Source organism: Triturus cristatus, chromosome 3_2 (assembly GCF_964204655.1).
Source record: "Triturus cristatus chromosome 3_2, aTriCri1.1, whole genome shotgun sequence".
NCBI lineage: Eukaryota > Metazoa > Chordata > Amphibia > Caudata > Salamandridae > Triturus > Triturus cristatus.
The window spans coordinates 696939269-696963610 of NC_140584.1; the positions used below are offsets into that span (position 1 = coordinate 696939269).

The 24342-nt window shown below is 44.7% G+C and overlaps 1 protein-coding gene across 1 annotated transcript in view; it reads left to right on the forward strand.

The window, feature by feature from the left end:
- The window catches only part of GTF3C3 (general transcription factor IIIC subunit 3), a 371442-nt gene that overhangs the window by 232886 nt on the left and 114214 nt on the right, over positions 1-24342 (forward strand). Inside the window, exon 15 of the mRNA XM_085648757.1 lies at positions 7892-8082. Within this exon, the coding sequence (XP_085504883.1) occupies positions 7892-8082 (191 nt within the window). The remainder of the gene's footprint in view (positions 1-7891; positions 8083-24342) is intronic.

The following is a 24342-nucleotide window of genomic DNA, read 5'->3' on the forward strand; positions in this document are numbered from 1 at the left end:
TGTGAAGCTGCCCTTTTTAAGCTAACTCTATCTACCAATTTTACGTTTTCGGGCACACTTGTTTATCGTCCACCAGATTCCTCCTCAGCCTGGTCTTCAACTTTCGCTGAATTTATAGCCCCATATGCTATAAAAACAGCTAACTTCACCCTTCTAGGAGATATAAACTTACATCTAGAAAACACAGCTTGTAAAAATATAGAAAACACAGCTTGTAAAAATAGCTCCAATTTCATTTCTGACATAGCCTCCTTGAATCTCCACTTATTAAACTCCGGTCCGACACATGCTGCTGGGCATTTTTTGGATCCTATCTTTTCTAACCTAACAGCGCTTTCCTGCTCATCGGCCCTTCCAACTAGTTGGTCAGGCCATTATTTGATCAAATTTGTCCTTACATTGCCAATAAACAAAGGTGCCACTACCAGCTCACTTGGGGCACTGAAAAGAAATTGGAAAAAACTAGATATGGATAGTCTCAATGATCTTTTAGATGCCCAAAAACCATCATATGAGCAAAATGTCGATCATCTCTCAGACTCAGTGCACAGTTGGCTCACAGATGCCATAGATACCTGTTTACCTCTGACCAATCAAAAAACTAATAACCATCGTTCCCCTGCGCCATGGTACGATGAGTCACTTAAAATTGAAAAAACTAAGTGGAAGATCCTAGAAAGAAAATGGAGAAAGGATTACGCCTCTGCGTCCAAACTGGTCTATAAAATTGCTTTAAACAAATACCATAAACTTTGTAAACAGGCACGAGCAAACTTTGTTACTGAAACCATTTCCAAAGCGGCAAATTGCTCGAAAACCCTTTTTAATACGGTAAAAGAATTAGCCGGATCTAAAACCCTAATGCAGCCTCCTGCACTGACCCAGTTTAAATGTGAGGAGTTGGCTTCTTTCTTTATTCACAAAGTTGACAAAATATATCAAGATATTGTATCGGAACAGACAGCACATTCCACCATAACCCATCGATCACAACACCCTCTTCGAATGCCACATTCTTCACCTAACCAAACTGAAAAACTGTATGACCCAGATCTTTCTCTGAGGGCATGGCCACTACTTACAACAGATAATGTAACAACACTTTTAAAGAACATCAAATCTGGATCTCCAAAAGACCCATTACCCGTATCCATACTAAAACAGTTAAACACCTCAGCACTATCTGTGATAACCCATCTTCTAATTGCTTCAATAGAGGAATCCAAGATCCCTTCGACATGGAAACATGCAATGATACATCCCCTTCTTAAAAAGGTGAATGCGGACCCAGAGTTGTCCAGCAACTACCGCCCTATATCATTGCTCCCTGTGTTGTCTAAAATTTTAGAAAAACACATTCACGGTCACTTAACTCAGTATGCCACAACACACCACCTTCTCCATTCCTCTCAATCAGGCTTCAGAGCAGGATTTTTGACTGAGACCACCCTACTCGGGGTTATGGAAGGCATACGTCACCATCTAGGCAACGGAGATACAGTGGCGCTCATTCTTTTGGATTTGAGCACCGCTTTTGACACAGTATCCCACACGGTGCTTATAAATACACTCAAAACACAGGGTATTGGAGGGGCCGCCCTAAATTGGCTCACTGCCTTCCTCTCCAACCGTACCTGCCTGCTCTGAAGTCCATTCTTTTGCCCTTGGGGTACCTCAGGGATCCATCCCCAGCCCTTTATTATTTAATCTTTATGTAAGGCCACTGGATGAGATGGCAGAGAAATCCGGCTTTTCCATGTTTTCCTATGCCGATGATTCTCAAATTATTTTTTCCCTATCTTCCCACAACACAACTACCCCTTCCACTCTAAAAACTGGCCTAAACAATATAGCATCATGGATGCAAAAGTATTTTTTTAAATTAAATGGCGACAAAACGGAGGTACTGGTGTTGGGAAAACAGAAAGACCTTTGGAACCAGCAACATTGGCCGTGCAAAATGGGTGATCTCCCATCCCACTCACCACAAGTCCGTAACTTAGGCATCATAATTGACGATGCACTTAGTATGCATCCCCAATCTGTCAAAGTTGCAGCAACCTGCTTTACCATCATTAAATGGCTGCGGGAAATTTGTTGGATGCTACCAGAAGCGACTAGAAAAACCGTAGTCAATGCCTTAATTACATCAAGGCTTGACTACGGCAATGTGCTCTATGTGGGATCAAATAAATCGGTAATTCACAGATTACAGATGGCCCAAAATGCCGCAGTTAGACTTCTATGTGGAATTCCTAAGAACATCCCCATCTCGACGTATCGACACAATTTACATTGGCTGAAAATCGAGAGTCGAATAAAATTCAAGGCGCTCAACTATATGCACAAAATTAAATCCCGCAATGCTCCCAGCTACCTGCTGGCCCTGGCCAAGCCATACCTTCCTTCTCGCAATCTTCGATCAGCCACCCAAGGAAGGTTTGTTGTCCCTAAATTCAAATTAGCCCGGATGGGCGACAAATCCTTCTCACACCTAGGCCCCTCACTTTGAATTCTCTTCCCACTGCTCTTCGTAATGAGACCAACTATATCAAGTTCCGCAAGTCACTAAAAACCTGGCTGTTCGATAAATAGGATGCTTTCTATCTATCACACCTTGACCTGCTTCTGCGCCGGGAAACCCTTTTTGGGTAGCTGTTGCGCATTATAAATTTATAAACTAACTATTGAAAGGGAGAGACACCCAGGACCTCACATCAGTGACATGATTGCGTCACTCAATGGTGCGCAAATATTCTCCAAACTAGACCTTAACAAGGGCTTTCACCAGCTGGAACTCCACGAAAAATCGAGATATATCACCACATTCTTGACTCAGCAAGGTTTATTTAGATACAAAAGACTCAGTTTTGGGGTTTCATCTGCCGCTGAGATTTTTCAAGAGGCCATCAGGAAAGTCAATCACATTCCTAACACCCTAAACTACAGTGATGACATTCTCGTCTATGGAGCAACATTGCAAGAACACGACACAGTGCTGGACCGAGTTTGTCATGCTCTGCTGGATGCCAACCTCACACTAAACAAACTAAGACAAATGTGAATTTCACAAATCCACTCTAAAAAATTTTGGACACATCTTCTCAGGCGCTGGCATAAGACCTGATCCTGAAAAGATCGCAGCTTTGAATTATACCCCCAGGCCAAGAGACGCTGGGGATGTGTGTTCGTTTTTAGGCATGGCAAGCTACTGTGCACGCTATATCAAGGACTATGCCACTATCAGTTACCCTCTGAGAAAGTTGACCAAACAGGGCCTCCCATTCCACTGGACCACGAGGTGTGATCAAGCTTTCCACGCGATCAAAGCTTCTGTTGAATCTGCCAACAACCTTCCGTATTTCAATCCTCGACGAAAAACTGAAATCACCGTGGATGCGAGTCCTGTGGGACTTGGAGCCATATTAGCTCAATATGACAAGGAGGGTGATCAACAATACATTGTAGCATATGCCAGTCGGAGTCTCACGGAGAGAGCGTACTCTCAGCCCGAAAAGGAAAGTTTGGCGGTGGTCTGGGCCTGCGAACATTTTCACATTTTTATATATGAAAAACACTTCGCTTATCACAGACCATCAGGCTCTGATAACCATCTTTGGAAATCCCCGAGCCAAAATGCCACCCAGAATAGAGCGTTGGGGCATTCGACTTCAAGAGTACACTTACACCATCATCCACAAACCTAGAAAAGCTGCAAATCCAGCTGATTACATGTCAAGACATCCTAAGGCAACGTCCAAATCCAATCCATCGCCAGCGGAGGAATATATCCATTTTGTAGTGGCCCAAGCCAAACCACGAGCAGTCGTTGGAAGCCATCCTTGAAGCCACCAGTGAAGATACCACCCTACAAAATGTAAAACATCGCGTCCAGATAAACAGTTGGAGGCATCTGGAGGAATCCATACAGAGTGAACAAATTGACAGTCATGAACTGTCCTCTTTTAGACATGTCAAGGACGAACTGTCCATCACCTCGGACGCTCTTGTACTAAGAGACAAATGGATCATCATTCCAAAACAGCTGCGCCAAGGAGTCATTAACTTAGCACGTGAAGGGCACAGAGGTATAGTAGCCACGAAGAGAGCGCTGCGGGAGCGAGTCTGGTTCCCTACACTTGATCAGATGGTTGAACTTACTCTGAAAGACTGCCCACAATGTCAGCTAGTAAGTCAAGAGGATCCCCCTGCGCCTCTACAAATGTCGGAATTGCAGGATGGCGTCTGGCATCATGTTGCAGTAGATTTCTTTGGCCCTTTGCAATCTGGTAAGTACATTCTGGTCATCATCGACGAATACTCACGTTTCCCAATTGCGCACCTCATAGCGTCAACCAAAGCTGCCACCACTATACCTGTACTGGATGAGGTTTTCGCAGCATGGGGCATACCGAACATAGTGAAAACAGATAATGGCCCACCATTCAATGGGCAAGAATTTGCCAAACACTTGAATTTCAGACACTGGAAGATTACCCCCTTGTGGCCGCAGGCCAATGGGATGGTAGAAAGATTCATGGCCACTCTAAATAAAAAATAAAAAAACATCCAGCAAGCAGAACTTTCAAAGTGTAATGTGCAAGTGGCTCTAAATGAGGTGTTACGAGCCTATCGAACCACACCACATACTACCACAGACAGATGCCCTGCAACTTTAATGTTGGGTCGCACAGTGCGCACAAGATGTAGTTAGTGGTATTCATCAAGACTCTGATCATGAACAATTAGCAACAACAGACAGACTGAAGAAGGAGAAGATGAAGGACTCTGCAGACAGACAGAGAAGAGCTACACAGCTGTCTATCCAGGAGGGAGACTGGGTACTAGTGCGGCAAGAGCAACAGAGAAAAGCAGACTGTCGATATCATGCATGCCCACTGCTGGTGACAAAACAAAGAGGGACCATGATCACAGCCACGTCAGAGGACAAAAGGATCACAAGGAATGTGACACACTTTCAGAAATGTACGGCCAATGTCAGAGAAGCGTTGACTGCAGCCAACAGTGCGTCGAAAGGGGCTGTACCTGAGTTAATAAGTGATCCTCGACCGTCCATATTTCCTGATGAAGGGGAGCAGGCGACTCAGGATGCAGTTCTACGGCCGCAGCGAATTCATAGAAGACCTGTTCGCTTGTTTGAGGAACTGTAACTATGGCGTTTTATTTTGTTGGTTAATCTATGTGCACGGACACTTCTGAGGTGTTCTTTTTTCTTCAAGTTGTTTAAGAAGGGGGAGATGTAATGTTGTAAGATGTGCTGGGCGTTAGGACCAGCACGGAAGGTCTAGAAGTGGGAGGAGAATGGGAGGCGGAACAGGAGGAGTTAGGGAGTCCAGAGTTAGTTCGGAGCAGGGAAGGAAAGAAATAAGTTATATGCAAATAAAGCTCCTCACCTCACATGCGTGTCGGTGTCGTCCATTCATCCACGGCGAAACTACAGTTGGGTCTCTGTGTGTAGGTTGTGGAGATAGTGGTTGATAATTTGTCTGGTGGGTGAGGATCCTTCTGTGCTCTTAAGCATGGCATTGAAGGAATAGTCAAGCTGCTTTTCTTCTATAGAACATCTTCCCTCGGTCTTCGTCTACGAAGAACTGCAGTGTGTTTTCTGTTTTACTTCTCCAGCAGTTCTTAACCGGTGTCTGAAGGTTCTGCTGCGTTGTCCCTTTATTCCGCTAGATGGCGCTGGTGATCCTTTGGTTCTTGCTCAGTTGTTTCTCTGCTTGCTTTTAAATTGCAAATCTGTAAGAGCTCAGGAGTACAAGCCCTGGACAGCCTCAAATCCAAGCCTCAGTGCAAATTCAAACACCTGAGCGACAGGAAGCTCCAGAAATGGACCTGTTCGAAGTAGAACTGTCTCTGTGAGGCATCCCATAATGGCCCTCCCTGTGGATTTAGTTGGATTCTAATGAATGACAAACATTTTAGCCATAAACCAGCATTCCAGATGGCAGTGTTTGCTATGTTATTGTTGACAAGGACAAAGCTGTGCTTTGTGTTTTACTTTCCAGTGCTGTGGAACCAGACGTGAGGTTGCGTTTGTACCTGTTCTGCTGAGACCGCGGTGAGTGGGGTGCAGGAGGTGAGGGGGACTCGTGTCATGGCAGCTGCATTGTACCTTGAGCGGCAGGTACTGCTGGGCATGGGTGAGGTCACCCCTCAGGCCACAGTGAGAGGGAGCAGGCAGTACAGAGAACTGCTTCTTATTCCTGTGACCCCAGCATCAGTGCCAGGAAGGGGGTACATTGTACACTCACTGGGATACTTTTGTCTTAAACGAAATAAAGTCAGAAATAATTATTTCCCAAAATAGTCTTTAAAATGTAAAGTCCTCTTTAATTAAACAAGGGAGCACACTTTATATTCACGAACCGCTTTGTGCCCACGAAACGGTACAGATGTGGGTCTGGAGCTGCCTCACTTTTTCTGGGGTGTCAGCCGCCAGTGTGCTGATGCAGGTGGTCAATTATGACAATCCTTTGCTCTTTTTATAATTACCATTAACCCAGCTGTCAAAACAATGATTGAAGGCCTGGGCCTAGTATTTTGTTCTGTCTAGATTAACTCATCTATGATATTTACAGAAATCAATCTGATGTGTAGATTTTATTTATTTATTCAAATATTTTTAAATTTTTATATAGTGTGAACAAAACCTAGATGGTTAATAGAGTTCTTCTCGTAAGAACTTTTACATTACAAATGCAGTAAAAGTTTTGTTCCAGTACATTAGAAAGTACATAGGACATGTTGCATGATCACATTTACAATCAAGTAGGTAAGGCAGGTTTTGAGGTGATTCTTCAACCATGAACCGGATGTGCTCCTGTGCCTCTTATCCCTCGTCTGGGGGTTTGTCTGTATAAAGGGATTAGCTCGTTCAGTGGAAAATGTACAGTTGCATATTGTTTGTATACGTTGAAAACGTTTTGCCATGCGGGGAAAACCTGTCCTATATACTTTCTCTCCCTCTCTAAACTTTGGTGTTTTGGGTGTGATTTTACCATTCTACATATTAACTAAAGAGCCTTATTTCGAGTTGAAAGAATGCGGGATATCTTACGAAAAGTGGTGGCTGTCCTGTCCGCTGTATTAAAAGTGCGTTTATGTCCGTGGCACTCTAAGTCCACTCAGGGCCGGACTGGCCATAGCGGGCACCGGGCAATCCCCCCGGTGCGCCGCACGGATGGGGCCGGTTTTGGTCCCATGGGGGCCGTATTTTGTTAGAGGGCCATCGGCCCTCTAACAAAATCGGCCGAAAACCGGCCCTGACAAAGAGCTCGGCGGGGGGAGGGGGGGAAGGGGGGGGGGGCGAGCACTTTGCCAGGGCCGGTTGTGGTTCCCAGTCCGGCCCTGAGTACACTGGATGGAATAATGGCCAATTTTTGATGAATGTCCGCTTCCACCCAGCCCTATACCAGGGCCAGAGTGACCATTCAGGATGGACGATGCAAATGGGAAAGTTTGTCAATATATAATGAGTTCTGCTTTCTACATTTTAGAGCTATTCCTCAGCAACACCAATCTAACCACATCATTGTTTATGAGCTGCAACAATCCACCGCCTAGCAGAATTTATAACTTCTTAAGTGGAACATACCATCAGAAAATATTGCAAATCCTGATTCTTTGAATCACAACCTGAGACGTGTAACCCTGTTTTCCAACTTTTCTGATCACGTTACCACTACGTTAATAAAAATTGGCGTGCATCTGTATCTGTGGTGAAAGTTTTAAATTTGCTAAGTGAAAACATTTAACTCTATTGTTATCAGTACCACAATGGATTCCTTTTCATACTTGGAATGCTGGTGGATCTTTTAAACTAGTAACCTGGGTTTTATGGTAAATTCTTCTGTTGTATTTCTCTTAGGATAATGATAATGGACAATGTAAACAATTCTCAACTCTGGAACATCTTCAATCAAGTCACAATGCAGTCCCAGGATGTGCGTCATCATCGGTTTTGTCTCCGATTAATGCTCAAACACCCTGAGAACCATGCACTGTGTCTCCTTAATGGGCATAATGCTTTCGTGTCTGGCAGTTTCAAGCATGCTCTTGGTAAGATCTCTTAAGCAGCTAATTTGGTGACTAATAAGGGCACATGGTGACCTCCATCACACATGGACAATTCATTCTAGGATGCTCATGTTCTAACATACATTCCCCAGTAGATCCCACATTTGTATGACTTACTCACATTTAATGTTGTTTTGCATTTTAAAATAAGGTATAGAAAATGAGCATGCCTTTTCCTTATTGTTGAAACATCACTGATAGGTGGATTGGCTATAAAGACCATACACTAAGTATGTAGTCCTAGAGAAATTTAGTGGCAATTTATTTTGTGTATCCTGTCATGTGTGTTTTTAATTTCATTTTGAACCCTCCCTCATGTATACTTATTCTTCTATCCTCTTCCTCATTATTATTATTCCATGCTACATCTCTAACACTTGTTCAGTCTTCAGTTTATATTAAAAGAAGGCTGTAGATGTTGGGCTGTCCTGAGCATCTGTCTGGTGTGCAGCATCTTGTGTGGTCTGTCCCACAAGGCTTATTGTTTGTGTATGATGTGGTCCCTTCCGTGTTTGCTGTCAAATCCAGGCTCACCCATGGATTAAGGACTAGATGTTTGGCTTAGTCTCAGAGTGGGCATGCATGATTTAATTGTGGGTTCTGGGCGAGAATGGCTGGTGCCCTCTAGGTGTTATATCCCAAGCCTCACAAGTGGTTGTTTTAGTTTGGAGCGACTCCTTGTAATTGATGAGTTGAAGGGCAAGCTGACTTGCAAGGTGGCCCCAGATATTTTTGTCTTTTCCTGTACCATTTTTTGTTAGCCTAATGACTGAGTGGACTTTGATACTGCTAAACTGTAGTAAAGTCCTGTGCTTAACCTCCAAAACATGTGCTGTATATTACAACTCCACATTTAACCTATTAACTTCCCTAGAGGTCCTTTGTAAACGGTGCCCATTTGACTGGTAAGTTAATTCATATATGAGCTGCAGTGTTTATTTACTCCACCCACAGATATGACAAAAAATATATTTCTGTCAGGAGCACCACTGCGCTCTAGCTCAGCTGCAGATTAAATGAACTGCTGTGAATACATGAAGAATAAAAAAAAAAGATCGATGGAGTGATTGAATTAATCTAAGCCACTGGTAATTACTCTGTATCACACCTCAGTTCATTGCTTTTTGTCCACAATGCTAATGCAGATGAGACCCTGCCGTATGCAAATTAGCAGTGGTCCCGCTCCAATAGGAACCATCCAGTTGAAACTGTCAAACTGGCATCTATGTTAAAGAGACAATTAGTTATGGATTCCTCACCTTAGAATTACCCCCAGGCGTCAGACTGGATCTGGAGATTTTTTTCCTCTGCAGTACCTCTGCGCGTCGATAGGTGGCATTGGTCGACTCCGCATTCATCGTTGGCGTTGTGGTCGCCGGAATGACGTTGCGGTATCTACTTAGATGCCGCCCTCGCGTGCTGACGTCAGTTCTTTCTTTTTTCACGCCAGCCAGCGCAGATCCGGAGAGAGCGGTACCTCGAGTCACTTTTTGACTCTGTTTTTGCGCATTTTGTCGACACCTTTTTTTAGTCGATCGACTCCTGGTGAACGGAGGGATGTTATGGCGCACCGGCTTCAAGGCTTGCGACTCCTGTCGCAAATTGATGTCGGTCGCGGACCCACACCTCGTGTACCTTTGGTGCCTGGAGCGCGACCAAGACCCGAAGTCGTGCTCTGACTGCCAAGCCATGAACCTGAAGTCTTTGCGGGACTGGTCCCTAAAGCTTCTCGAGACCTGGCAGTCCTCTCTGTGCCGTTCGAGGTCCAGGTTGAGAGGGAGGTCGCGGAACCGGTCGCGGAGCCACCACCACCACTCCTCATCGAAGTCTTCCGAGACCATGCTCCTGTTCAATGAGGCCCTTACGGACATACTTTTGGGCACTTGGTCCAAGCCAACACAGGGGCTCCTATTGACAGGATGATTGCCCGACGCCACCGACTGGCCCCGGGTGACCCCATTCTCCTCTCTTCCCATCTTACCCCTGAGAGCTTGGTAGTCCAAGCCTCAACGTCCAAAGCCGCATTCCCTAACGCACCACCTGTTAGGTAATCCAAGAAGCTGGACCACCTTGGGAAGAAGATGTTTTCTTCCCCCAGCTTGGGACTGCGGTCAGTGAACACCACATGCCTATTGGGCTGTTACTCTCACTCGGTGTGGGACACGGTTGCGCAGGTGCTGCCGCAGTGCTCGGAGGAGGCCTGGGTCGTGCTCTCCCTTTCTGTTGCCGAAGGGGGAGACGCAGCGCAGTTCACCATCCGGTGTGGGCTGGACACCGCTGACTCACTGGGCAGGACGATTTTCACATCAGTAGCACTGAGACGCTATGCCTGGTTGAGGTCCACTGGCTTTTCGGGGGATGTCCAAGCAACGCTTTTGGAAATGCCCTTTGATGGCCGTCGCCTGTTTGGCGACAAGATAGACAACGTGATTGAGGGCTTTAACGATTCTATGGTTACAGACAGATCCTTAGGCCTCGCTCCCGCCCAGTGCAGTCTGCCTTACGCCCCTTTCATGGCTACGGAAGGGGTGACCCACCACGTTCCGCCCAGAGCCACAGGCCCGCGCGAGCTGAACAGCCTCTGCGCGGCCAGGGACATGGATCCCACCGCCGTGGGTCGGGGGCCGGCTGCAGCCAGTCCACAAGCACCCCCTCTGCAGCAGCCTCCAAACCCTCCTAGTCCAACCTTTCAGGCCCATCAATCGCCAGTGGGCGTCAGGATTCACCATCACCTCCCCCTCTGGCTCAACATCACATCGGACAAGTGGGTTTTGCAGATAGTTCGAAGGGGCTACTCCCTCTGCTTCGAGACTACCCCTCCATCCATGCCACCTCAATTCCATCGCATGTCGGAGGATCACCTGGCCTTTCTCCAACAAGAAGTTACGGCTTTCTTGACCAAGGGAGTCTTTGAGAGCGTTCCTGCCCCAGAAGTAGTTTGTGGTTGTTATTCCCACTACTTTCTGGTGCCCAAGAAAGACAAGGGCCTGCGTCCTATCTTGGATCTCCGGAACCTCAACCGCTTCCTCCGGAAGGAGATGTTCAAGATGTTGACACTGGCTCAGTTCCTGTTTGCTCTCGATGCTGGAGACTGGATTGTAGCGTTGGACTTGCAGGACGCTTATTTTCACATCCCCATCCTGCCGGCCCACCAGCGTTACCTGCGGTTCACGGTAGGCCCTGAGCACTTTGTTTACCATGCTCCCCTTTGGCCTCACCAGAGCCCCTCTGGTGTTCACGAAAGTGATGGCGGTGGTCGGAGCTCATCTGAGCAGATCAGGGGTTCCAGTCTTCCCCTATCTCGATGACTGGCTGTTGAAGGCGGGCTCGCCCCAGGCTGTTGTCTCCCACCTCTAGACTACGGCCGACCTCCTGCATTCGCTGGGGTTCACCATCAATGTGCCAAAGTCACACTTGATTCCCTCTCAGAAGCTCCTTTTCATCAGAGTGGTTCTGGACACAGCGCAGTTTCGGGCTTACCCTCCCGAACAGCGAGTCCGGGATATTTGGGCTATGATTCCGATCTTTCAGCCTCCATATTGGGTTTCGATCAGAATGACACTGAGGCTACTGGTCCTCATGGCCTCCTGCATCCTGCTGGTGGACTGTGCCAGGTGGCATATGTGGGCTCTGCAGTGGGACCTGAAGTTTCAGTGGGCACAGCATCAGGGGAATCTTTCAGATTGCGTCCAGATCTTGGAGGGCACTGCAAGCCAATCGCAGTGGTGGCAAACAAACCAGGATTTGGTCAGCGGCAGATCTCTCTCCCTTCCCCAACCAGATTTCACAGTAGTGTAGGATGCATCACTGCTGTGGTGGGGCGGCCACTTGGAAGAGGCGGAGATCAGAGGTCTCTGGTCTCTGGCGGAGTCCGAGCTCCACATCAACCTTCTGGAGCTTCAGGTGATTCGTTTAGCACTAAAGGCATTCCTTCCTTCTGTCCGGGAAAGAGTAGTGCGGGTGTTCACGGACAACACCACCACCACCATGTGGTACTGCAACAAACAGGGTGGGGAGGGGTCGTGGTCATATCCCTGGTGGTTCAACACCTGGCAGGTTCTCAGAACGCCAGGGAGGACAAACTCAGCCGCAGGTGCGTGATGGATCACGAATGGCGTCTTCACTCTGAGGTGGTGCAAGGTCTCTTTCAGCAGTGGGGAGAGCCTTGGTTAGATCTATTTGCCACCGAAAAGAACGTGCACTGTCAGCAGTTCTGCGTGTTGGAGTTCCTGAGGCGGCACTCGCTAAGCGACGCTTTTCGTCGCGAGTGTAGTTACTGTCTTCTATACGCCTTTCCACCTATACCACTTCTGCTAAGAGCACTGAAGAAGTTTTAGCATGACCGGGCCCAAGTCATCCTTGTGGCTGGAGATTGGGCACAAAGAGTCTGGTATCCCGAGCTCTTGAACATGGCCATCGATCCTCCCATCAGACTGCTTCTTCGGCAGGATTTTCTGTTGCAGCAGCAGGGGACGGTCCTCCACCCGAACCTTGCGTGGAGATTGAGCTGTGACAGTTGACAACTTACGACCTTCCTCCCAAAGTCTGTAATGTTATCTTGCCAGCCAGGCGTCCCTCCACCAAAACGTTATACGCCTGTAGATGGAGCAAGTTTGTGGCATGGTGCGCAGCAAAGGCTGTGGATCCCCTTTCTGCCCCCCTTTCAGAGGTTCTCCTCTTCATTCTTTCTTTGGCCCAGCAGGGCTGTGCCCTGGGCACTCCCAAAGGCTATCTTTCGGCCATTCACCCTTCTTTTGGCTGCCTGATCAGCCTTCTCTTTTCAAGTCCCCTATTGTAAATCGCTTCCTTAAGGGCCATGCTCATTTGTTTCCTCCAACTCTTTTCGTAATGCCCCAGTGGTACTTGAACCTAGTTCTTACTTATCTGATGTGTGCTCCTTCGAGCCGCTACATAACTGTCCTCTCAGACTCTGAACCCTTAAAACTGCCTTTCTGGTTGCCCTCACCTCTGTTTGCAGGGTGAGTGAACTACAGACCCTGTCTTCTAAGCCTCCTTTCCTGGCTGTTCATCCAGACAAGGTTGTCTTCCGCACTAGGCCTTCTTTCCTTCCCAAAGTAGTTACCTCTTTCCATATAGGACAGACCATCACTTTGCCCACCTTCTTTCTGCCTCCGCATCCTCCTAAAGAGGATCAAAAACATGCGCTTTCGTTCTATTTGTTTCGCACAGAACTTTTCCGGGTGATTGAGTAGCTCTTTGTCGGTTATGTGGGCGCCAAGAAAGGTTCGCAAAACGAAACATCTCCCGGTTTTGCATCAAAATCTGCTATTCCTTAGGGAAAAAGGAACCTCCAGTTGGGTTGCGTGCCCATTCCACCAGGGCGACGGCAGCCACTACTGCTTTGGGACCTAGAGTTCCCCTTTTTGACATCTGCCAGGCAACTACGTGGGCTTCACTCCACACGTTTACCAAACACTACTGCCTGGACAGCCAAGTCGGGAGGGACGGCTTCTTCGACCGTTTGGTTCTCAAGGACTTTCTTGTGTGAACTTGGTTCGCAGACCCACCATCGGGGTTGGTATTGCTGGGGTATCTATTCTAAGGTGAGGCATCCATAACTAATTGTCTCTTTCAGATGAACAAGTTACTTACCTTCGGTAACGACATTTCTGTAAAAGACATAGATTAGTTATGGATTCCTCACTGCCCCACCCATCCTCCCTGTTCTGCGAACTGACTTCTAGGTTAATGGACTCCCTTTCAGGGCCCTAGTTTTCGTGCACGCGTGTCAGTGTCTTGCATGGCTCAGCACTCCTGGTGTGGAATGTCTTGTAAAGACGGCGTCATCTAAGTAGATACCGCAACGTCATTCCGGCGACCACGACGCAGCGACTAACGCGGAGTCGACGGACGCCACCTATCGACGTTCAGAGGTACTGCTGAGGAAAAAAATTCTCCACCTGGGGATAGTTCTAAGGTGAGGAATCCATAACTAATCTATGTCTCTTACAGATATATCGTTACCGAAGGTAAGTAACTTGTTCTTCTGGTCCGAAACACAAGCAACCAAAGTGTGGTTTCTGCCTATTTGGCCTTTACCTTGTTTTTGACGTTGACACCCTTAGAGCGATGGCTGTGCTCAGATGAGGGTCCCATGCTAACTGTGCCATAGAACCCCAGCCTACGCTCTGCTGACAATCGCCAACTAGAGCAAAACTGGTCTAGGGTTGCTTATGGCTCCTTCAGGAGGTGGTCTTGCCTGTCACTTTATTAATGGACTGCTCCTATGAGGAACAGGGTGTGTACTGATTATTAAAAGGTAGGCCTTTGTCTGAAGTGACATGGTGGGTGGAAAACGATGGCATGAAATGCAGTCTGAACCATTGCCAGTGGCTGAGATTAATTCAAGCATTCCATCCATCACATTGCTGCTGCAGCAACTACATGGCTGAAAAAAGTGCAGTTGACAAGTAGGACAAACCTTTTGTATGCATTATTAAGGTTCCCTAAATTGTGCCTTGTAAGCCCTCAAGGCAAGGTGCTAATATAAAAAGAGGGCACATTACATCTAGGGGTTTACTGTACCTTCACATTGAAATAAAACCCAAACGCTGTGTAGACCTGGATAGACTTTTCTCCTTTGGAAAGGGCTAGAACAATGATCCAAAGTTATTTCCTGCTTAGTTTTTAAAATCTGGCTTAGTAGGGAAATCTGGATTCGCGATAAGTTTAGCAGTAAAGTAACTTTGTGAAAATGTACTTTATGCTGCGTAATCAGAACTGGTTTACGGCGGTTGCACACTCTGTCACCAGAGTGTACACTTGCTAGCTTTGCTTGCTCAGCAGGAAGCCGAGCAGGAGCAGCAGGAGTTCGGCTCCAGCCTAAAACTTACTCCGCCAATACAGCCCATCATTGAGGCCAGCATTTTTCCAGGCACTCTCTCAGCCAGCGGAATTATGCCTGAATTGTGGAGTGCAGGAGTGTTCCTGCAGTGAGGCGCAGCGTGAGGGTGGCGGGGCATAAGCCCACGATATTGCTGTGACGAGCGGCTGTGCTTTTTCGACGGATTGTTGAGGATTGCTGCAGCAATAAGGAGAACCAGGAGCCTGAAGTAAAGGACCGAGGTGGCCAGCATTAGGCTGGTGCAGTGCGGCTTACGCCCTAGGAAGTGTGCCTGTCTCCTTTTTTCCTGTTATCGCCTCTGATTTTCCTGCCTTCCTAAACCTCACCAGCAAACCTCCACCCTCTACTCGCATCCTTAACTTGGTAATATATCTGAACATTGTCCTAAACCAGCTGTGTGGCTGTGCAGACAAATATCTTGCCGGGGGAGTGTGATTCCCTCTGCACTCATAAAATAGAGCCTTCGCCGCTGCTGGGGGCGGTGGTGGAGGGGGGGAGGGAGTGTTTTTTAAAGCAAGCATCGGCGTGGAGTTGTGACGTGTTAAGACATGTACTCAGCAGGGACGACTAAGGGGTTCAAGTAATTATTGTAGCCTCAAACACAGGAAAAGTGCCAGCATATCTCTATCCACTGCTAGTTGTAGTGGAATGAAGTGCTGTGGTCTGGTGAGGTGTAGTCATCCGAGGGAACCCACTAGTGCTTGTTGAAGGTGGCCATTTCTCATCTTAACCTTTGGCCCTGATAATGGCTGCACGAAAACTGTTTTCCGCCAGATTAATATCAACTCGTTCCTATAGGAAGACAAAATCCAACCCTCTCAGTAATGAATTGCTCGCCTTAAATGCTCTAAAAGGAGTTGCACCCATTTGTTCTCACTTTTTAAAAAAACAGAAGTAAAAAACTGGAGACACCCTACTTCCTTTTTTCACTCAGACGACTGATGAGGCTCATCCGTCGCAAGGGCAAGAAAATGATAGGCTTATCATTGATTAAGGAGCTCTTCAGCCATGAGGTGCAATAGCCTTAGGACTTAAACAATCTAAATGAATTGGCAGCGGTTAAGGTCCCCAGTATTGACTCTATAATCCCCTGTGAATCTAGGACCAATAAAGCGCTCATTGTGGATTTTATGTTGCGTGACCTAGATATTGATTATAATAGTAACCCAGCTTGTCCCCAAACACCCAATCATTCTCATACCTCCCCTTTGGCATGGCAAAAAATACTAATGAAATTGTTCAGTCGTACCTACCTCAAAATCCTTACAAGGTTTGGAATGATCAGCATCCCCACAGATTGCCTTGCATGCCTCTTGTAATCTCCATGGTGATTTTGTCCACTATTCAGAATCCATGAAATACCGGGAGAGAATTTTATCATCCATTTCATTTTAATGGAAAAGTCTGCCATCAATGCAAAGCATATTTTGGAAACGCTTTCAGCAATTCTACAAAGCTTGGTTCCAAAGGTGGCAAAGATTATGGACATTATGGACAAACTATCTCCGGTTTGCAACTTTGATGAAAGGGTACCTTTGGCGGGCAGTGCCAATGGAATTGAACAAGAACAATCCCAATTTCCCAGGACAAACTCAATGGATTTTGGGTCCAAGTGGGCCAACCTAGCCTCATAAAAAGAAAAGAAAGGATTTCTAATAATGGGGAAACATCACAGATCTTCTCTCTGGAAAAACATTTTGAGGATCCTCCGGTTGTTTATTTCGGCAAAAGTTGTTCCTGGGAATAATAATTTATTTTCAGGGAAAGCCACATATCAAATTTTCCAGAAAAGTGGAAAAAGAACAGTAAAAGGGTTTAAGCTAGTTTCCTACCAAGTGATTATTCATACCTTTAAAGCTTTCACAGCAGAAGGTCTTTGCAAAAAATGTTGGTAATAAAGTCAAAGAAACTGCGCCGGATGCAGAAAAAGGGAGTAAAGAAAGTATCCTTTGCTCAAATCCTGACCTCCAATGACCATCAAAAGGTAGTTAAAAGTGCTACGTTCTCCTAACCCCCTTGTCTCATTTCCAAACAACACCCCCCTACAAGCTTGTTGCTGAGGGCTGCAAGGAATTGTCTAATCCCTGTCTGTTCCAGAATGGTAGGAGTTCTGTGAATAGAACTAAGCATACCTTTCCTCCTAGTACTCTTAATCCGCATGCCAAAGCTTTTCATAATAATGTAAATGATAAACTAATTGAAAGGTCAAAGTCTCCTCTCGCTCAAAACTCTGCTTGTAATGATGTATCAGTGGTTTTACACTGTGTCATCCTTTTTGATAATCAGGTTAGGCCATTTAATAGATCAACTTTTTAAAACTGTGTCTGGCATTGAAACTTTATAATGGTACATTGCAGCGATATTCATTCGGTTCAATTATTGCATTCCGCTTTTGATAGTAGATCAAGAGTTACTTTCAGTTCTAGGGTGGTAGTTCACTTTATTCTGCAAAACGGACTGTTTTCTTTGTTGTGGTATTGATATACACCCCTTCATATCGGGGGGGGGGGGAGTAGGTTTGAATGTGGGCAACAGAACTGGAATGCAACACAGGAAAGAAGAAGAATATAGTAGTGATGACTGGCAGGTGTTGGCAAAAAACATGGTATTTCAGTCGCAGGGGGGGGGGGAAGGTAATTAAGTCAGCTGGAGGTCTAGTGGTGTTAGTCAATGAAATTAGTTGGCTGGTACCGACAATGATAACACTGTACTGGATACTCATAAAAACAACTAATTTAACAGTGGATTGCCAGTATTTTCCTGGAACATAAGCTGGCGTTTCCTATAGTAATGAAAAACGTGATCTGCTGCACAGTCTTAATGCAGATATCATTTGTATCCAGGAAACATGGTTGTCTACTGATTTTCTACTTAAGAATTTCTGTGAGAGCTTCCTACTCTAATGGAGGTCGTGGGAGTGGGGTGATAGAAATTTGGTCAACTAAATACTTTTGGTCATATAGTAGTTTTACTCATCCATCAAATTTTAGTTCAGTGTGTAAAGCTCATGGCAAATACTTACACCCCCCCCCCCAGTTTAATCTCACACTCCCCTGATCATAACCTATTTTCTTTCCTTTCTCAGATTGCTGAATCTAAAAATTGTCAAAATATGGTTTGGTTTGGGATTTTAATGCAAACCTATCTAATCAAACTCTAAATGCTTTCTCAGCTGGTGACAGGAAGGAAGCATTTAAGAATTCACCACTGGTATTTCTGGCCAAAATTTAATTAGACAAACAAGGGTGTGCCCTTTTGGAGCTTTTGGGATCACATGAATGCCTGATAGTGAATGTTAGAATGAATAATGATGTCCCTGCAAAACATACCCATGTCTCCATCTGGGGTTCTTCTCGCATTGATTATGTGATTGTCTGTTTTATCTTTTTCAGTTTGTTTTCTGGTTTAAATATAATTGATTCCAATTGCATTTTGTATAGAGTTTCCAAAAGTGGATCTGAGAGCTTGGAATATTAAAGGCAACTTCGTTGGAATTACAGTAAAATAATAATGCTAAAAAGGGAATGCTCCAAACAATTGCTGAGGAAGTACAAGTTTGGTATCTTATTTCGCCTGCTCAGTTTGAAGGGTTTATTAAGTCTTTTTTGGGGCTTGCAAGACCCCTCTCTCGATAAGAAGTCATCTGGAATTAGGTCACAGAGTGTATCACTCCTAAATAGGGAGATAAATAGATTAATTGGAAGGGAGTTCTTGTACTACTCTATTGAGAGAATTAGGATAATTAGCTGTCTAAAAAGACAGAAGTAAATAAAATGCTGACGATAAGAAACTGTAATTTGATCTAAAGTGGATTTATTTGAGAGGCTGTGATCTCAAAAGATCTGAAAAAAGTTTGGAAAATTATAGCCAATCGTTGTGGTAATAGAAGGAAATTGATGCCTGTCCCAATAAAAGAATCTGATTGGGTTAATTAAGCAACAAACTTAAATGCCTCCATTTCGATTTATGTTGACTCTTTCGTGTTTTTTGACTCCTTGAATGGAGGGAATAATTGTACATATGGTCCTCTCTTAACTGAGGGGATCAAAGGCTTTGTCCTTGGTTCAAAGTTGTCCGTGGTTATGGGGCCTGATGAGATTCCAATTTAGGTTACAAAGAAGGAAGCATCACTCTAGTCTATTGTTTTAACACCCTTGTTTCATTACTGTTATTTTAAAGGAGTGATTCCAGAATCTTGGTCATGGAGTATTATTGTACCTTTGCATAAGACTGGCCCCCATCGCAGTTACAGGCAGATTGCACTACTCAATTCAGTCGGGATGGTTTTTACAAAAAGTAAAGATTTGAGTTGATGAGGAAAAATATAATTCCTATGGAACAAGCTGGTTTTAGAAAGAATTATTGCACCCTGGACAACATTGCTCTGTTACTTTAATCTTGAAAAAATATGTCAGTATCCACGGTCAATTTGTTTATGCTGCTATCATTGATTTTCACACTGCGTTTGATTGGGTGGACAGACAGACGCTTTGGTAAAAACTGTTCAGCTTAGGAGTGCCTGAGAACCTCTTACGGATGATTATAGCTTTACGTTCTTCCACCTGGTGTCAGGTACTCATTGGTGATGACAAAGGTCTTCTAGAATTCCCACCAATAATGGACTTAAACTGTCATAGGCATTCGTAGTAAGCAGGCTAGTGGAGCACAGTGGATTGCAGGAGGAACAGAGGTTGGAGTCTTATACTGTAATGTTTGATCTGCACTGTGTTGAAGTGTCAGAATGGTATCCATGTAGAATTGTTATTTGACTAAAAATGAAAATAAATAAAAAGATTACATTTTTTTTTTAAAGAAATAAAAAACAATAATGGTCTTAAACAAGGCTGACTATTGCCACTATTACTGTTTTCCCTATATATGTATGACTTGCCCATTTCTGAGTGTAAGGGCGATGCACCTAACCTAGGGGATTGTAAAAATACCATGTATACTAGAAGCAGATGATATTGTTATTTTGGACCTTACTCCCAAGGGCCTCCGTCTGATAAGTCTTGAACAGTTTGCATGTTTTCATTCTTTAAAAATGACCTCCGTCAAAAGTAAAGGATAGTTTAATCTTATTGCTGCTTCTCCAATTCAGAATAGACCTCAACCGTTTTTAACCTGGAATATAGACCACATAATCAGACGTCTGTTAGTTCAACCAAGAACTTATATTTTACTGCTGAAAGGTATGACGGATGCGTGGCAAAATATACCAGAAATAGAATCTGCGATTTGCGCAATAATGGAATCCAAGATTTAAATCATGTACAGTTTATATGCCTAACATTGCGCTTTCCTGGTCGCTGATTTTTAAAACCACTCTTTATAAAATCCAATGTGTGTTCTTTTGATAAAGCTCAACAGTTGCTATTTTCACCTGTGAATGAAATGTATTGTTTTAAAATATTTACATCTGTTAAAAGTATAATGAAATAGTAATAATATTAGCTGGTTGCATTGTGTTGTTTCTGTGGACCTCTTAGGCGATCTAAAACTTGAAATAAACTTTAAACTTGAACTTGAAACTCTGTCACCATACCTTTCCTTTCTAAAACGTTTACCAAAATGTAGCCCTTTGGAGGCTAAGCTGTGTCCAGATTAGAAGAGTAAAATATTTCAAGAGTGTAAAAAAAGTGAATAATTATTTGGGGTGGGCAGTTGACCATATCAAATGTCACTAAATTAACATGAGCACTGAAGTTATGGCACAGAGCAGCCAATCTTAACTTAGAGCAGTGTGTAAAGTATGCAGTACCAAAATGGATATATAGGCCAAACACCAAAAAGAGAATTAGTAACATTTAATAAACAAAATGACACCAAAATGACAAAACCCCAATAAGGGGAACCAGAGCTATGAATGTTTAAAGATTTAAGTGAAAATATAGACCGAAAGCTCTAAGTGGCAATGATAGTCTTTGGTCCTGGTAGATGATGACCAAGGCACGCTTTGTTGCTCACCACAATGGATCTAGAGGTCAAATACACCAAGCATGGTCAAGGATTTTGCATTTGGACTTAGTTTGCAAAATGGAGGAACAAGTCTTCCAGTAGGATAAGTCAGCAGTCTGTATCCTTTAATCGGATAGATATTTCACAAAGTACTGCAGAAGCCGTCTATTTATGTGGGACAAGCTCTCAGTGGATCAAAGTTGAGTTTCCCACCTGTTGCCCGGGTACTTTTTGCACCTTTGGAAGGTCTAGGTTTTCTCATTGGAACTTAGTTTCTGAAATGAAACTCCTTTTTTCCCCAGCAGGGCAACGCCACAGGCTGTATCCAGCAAGGGCTCCTCAAAGCCGATCCCTCCAGAGGGCCCGCTGAAATATATGTGCTGCTGCAGAGCAGCTACAAGCAGGATGAACCTGTTTTTTCAGTGCAGCAAAGTCACGCCTTACCCAGATTTGGTCTGGGCGTTGGTTTTCACCTCCAGTAACTGGAAATCAGAAGACTTTTACTTAAGCTCTTCATCTGAGGCTCGCAGACTTCAGGGAAGGCTCTTAAGACTTCAGGGCTTGATCCAGTGAAGGCTGTGAGCAGGGGCCTTGGCAGGTTCATTTGGGGCTAGTCAACTGTGAATCCAGGAAAAAGTGGCATCAGCCAACTTGACACTTGTAGTGCACTTCTTTGTACTGGATTCAAAAGGGAGCAGATCAGTCCTTCAGAGATCCTCTCAGGTTACAGCATGCAGGGACTAGTCCTCTTCTGATTTTCTGCATGTCCAGAAAGTGTTATGAGGTGGTTTGCATTAGCCAGTGGGTTGGGGTGATCTGGCCCTTCCCTAACAAGTGAGGTGTAAATGTTCCCAGGGGTAACCCTACTCTCTTTTTCAGCAGTTCCTGTTTGTCCTACTGAAAACTACCCTACAGTGCACTTTACTCCAAATATCCATGTTAGATGAACCCTTCCTCCCTTGTGCAGAACCCTTGTGTCTACCCTGAGGTGTGACCAAGCAAATGGACCTTACCTGTGTCCACTCCAAACTGGTTCTCAGGGTAGCTGCCCTCCCACTGACTTGAGGGCCATCCTGGATAGTATGGGGTTGAGGTGCAAAGGTGTTCCCTTCATCAGGTCAATTATTATACTATACTATGCAGACTTCACGTCTAACCGATAAAGGCTTCATCTATGTGCCTTTCAAGTTAATGAAGTCCCTGGGCCGACCCTTGTTGTCCTTTCTCAGCAGATAGGAATTAGATGCCCCACATCCAGCCCATCCTGTCACCAGGCTAGGGCATTGTTCTGCTCTGGAAATGTTGACACCTCATTAAGGTCAAGCACTGGCAGGGCAGCTGGTGGCATGCTAATTCAAAGTAACCTTCAGGAGCTTCATTCAGGGCCAAGTTAACATTCTAAAAGTTACCTTTCCTAAATATTTATTAAATATCTGACTTCACCAATGAATTGGAATTTAAATAAGTATGAAAAATAGACTTGGAATGACTGTTCAATTGTTTCCTCTAAAATGTTACAGATTACAGTTTATAATCTGCTTTGGAATTTTCTAGGATCCAACTATAGCCCTGCCAGTGAAAATAGCTTTTGAGGACTGTTGGAATGGAAAATGTTTTGGTCGACTTCCCCTTGCATTGTACGATTTAAGTTAGCATTTGCGGCACCATTTTGTGTTCAGCTGCCATTTTGTACCATGACCGAATCTAAGCTTCTGTCTCATTCTGTTTGCCTCAGCAGAAAGCAGCCTCACAGTTTTTTCCTATTTCTCCAAGGTTGAGCTTCGCTGCACTAATGAATAGACTGTTTTGTCATTGCATACCTTTCCCATCTGAAAGACCTGCTCCCACCCTTAGAGTGGCGGGCACGGGCAGAGTAACCTTGGAACTGAGATAGCATGTACCCGGTCTTAGAATTGTAGCTCATCCTTCTGTGTCTCCTTTGTTCACCAGCTACTAACTGGAAAATTCCAGTCTGGGAGTGTCCTTAGTGGACTGGAAATGTATTTCATGTAATACCATGTTGGCGAGGGTCAGTCCCTTTGCAGCATTCCGAGGAGACTGGTCAGATTAGACTCCGCTTGCGTGTATGGCTAATAAATAACTTCGGGTTGTATTCTCTACTGTCTGACCGACTCTTCGTTTGTTTGGAAGGCTGAGAGGTGGTCGCGAGTGACCCGAGTAACCCTATTTGGGTCACTTCCTTCAGGACTAATCACTGAAGGACCACACCAACTTGAATTCCGCTCACGTTCCACTTTTAAATATGAAGCATCATAACTTGAGGGCAACACTGAGTGTTTAGGGGTGACTTATTAATATTTAAATTCAGTGTTTTGCACCTTTTAGAAAGGGTTAATATTTAAAGGTTTGATAGCAGGTTTATAGGCAGTTGCTGCCAGGCTACACATGGTTGTCCTGAAGCCATGTTTTCCAGTCCAAAGGTGACATTTAACTTTTAGGCACTGGGTGCTTTTCTGCACCATATTGAAGGGACTTGAGGTAAGCTGTATCTGTCGATCATGGATAAGCTAATTTAACCATATTTAAAGGTGAGGAAAGGCACTTTAATCCCGTAGAGTGGGGATAAAGTGCACCGAGTTCTAATGCCAGCAAAAAATGGGTTCTAGAAAAAGGCAAAGACAATCGGGGAGACCATACAGAAAGGGTGGATTTGCTACAGAGGGTATATAAAACCTTGTATAAAAAAAATTCTCCCACATTTGTGGCACTGTGGACAGCCTGAGATGCTGATTTGGGTCCCTCAAACGATTGAGACTGGCACGTTTACCTCATCGCCTCTTGTGGGGTAGCCATTTTGTCCAGAAGCTAGCTAATACAGTTTATTTACCTACACCAGAACAATCTTTTGGCATATGAAAGAAGATTCTTTAATGCTATATATTTTTTTCTTATTGACAAAATGATCAACAGCATACACCGGAATCGCTGGCACATAACCATGAAAATGTATGGTTTGACAAAAGAGCTTGATCCAGTGTTGCTGAGTTTATACAGTATCAAGCGTGTTCGCTAGCTCATTGCAGTTACATTGTACAGACAGCCATCAGGAGATGCACCAGATGGGCAAAAAAGGAAGAGGCACATATCATATCAAGTCAAGACGTGGCTCTTCCCCAAAGTATGACCCTCTGGCTTAGCTCTTGTAACTTCTCCTGCCAGTCTCCTTCCCACTGTCATAGCGCCAGGATGCCCGTAGGGTTACAGTGCGCTCTATAAATGTTAAAAATAAATAAATAATAAAAATAAAATATCTAGCAGTGTTGAAATTTAGCCCTTTTTATATTGGTCTAGCATAGCATTCGCATTTTATCTGGTGCTACAGCTAATGAGTTTATGATGCAACATTTCAAGATACTGCCTAAGCCTGTCCCATATGTCGTTTGGCCTAGTCTGCGTAA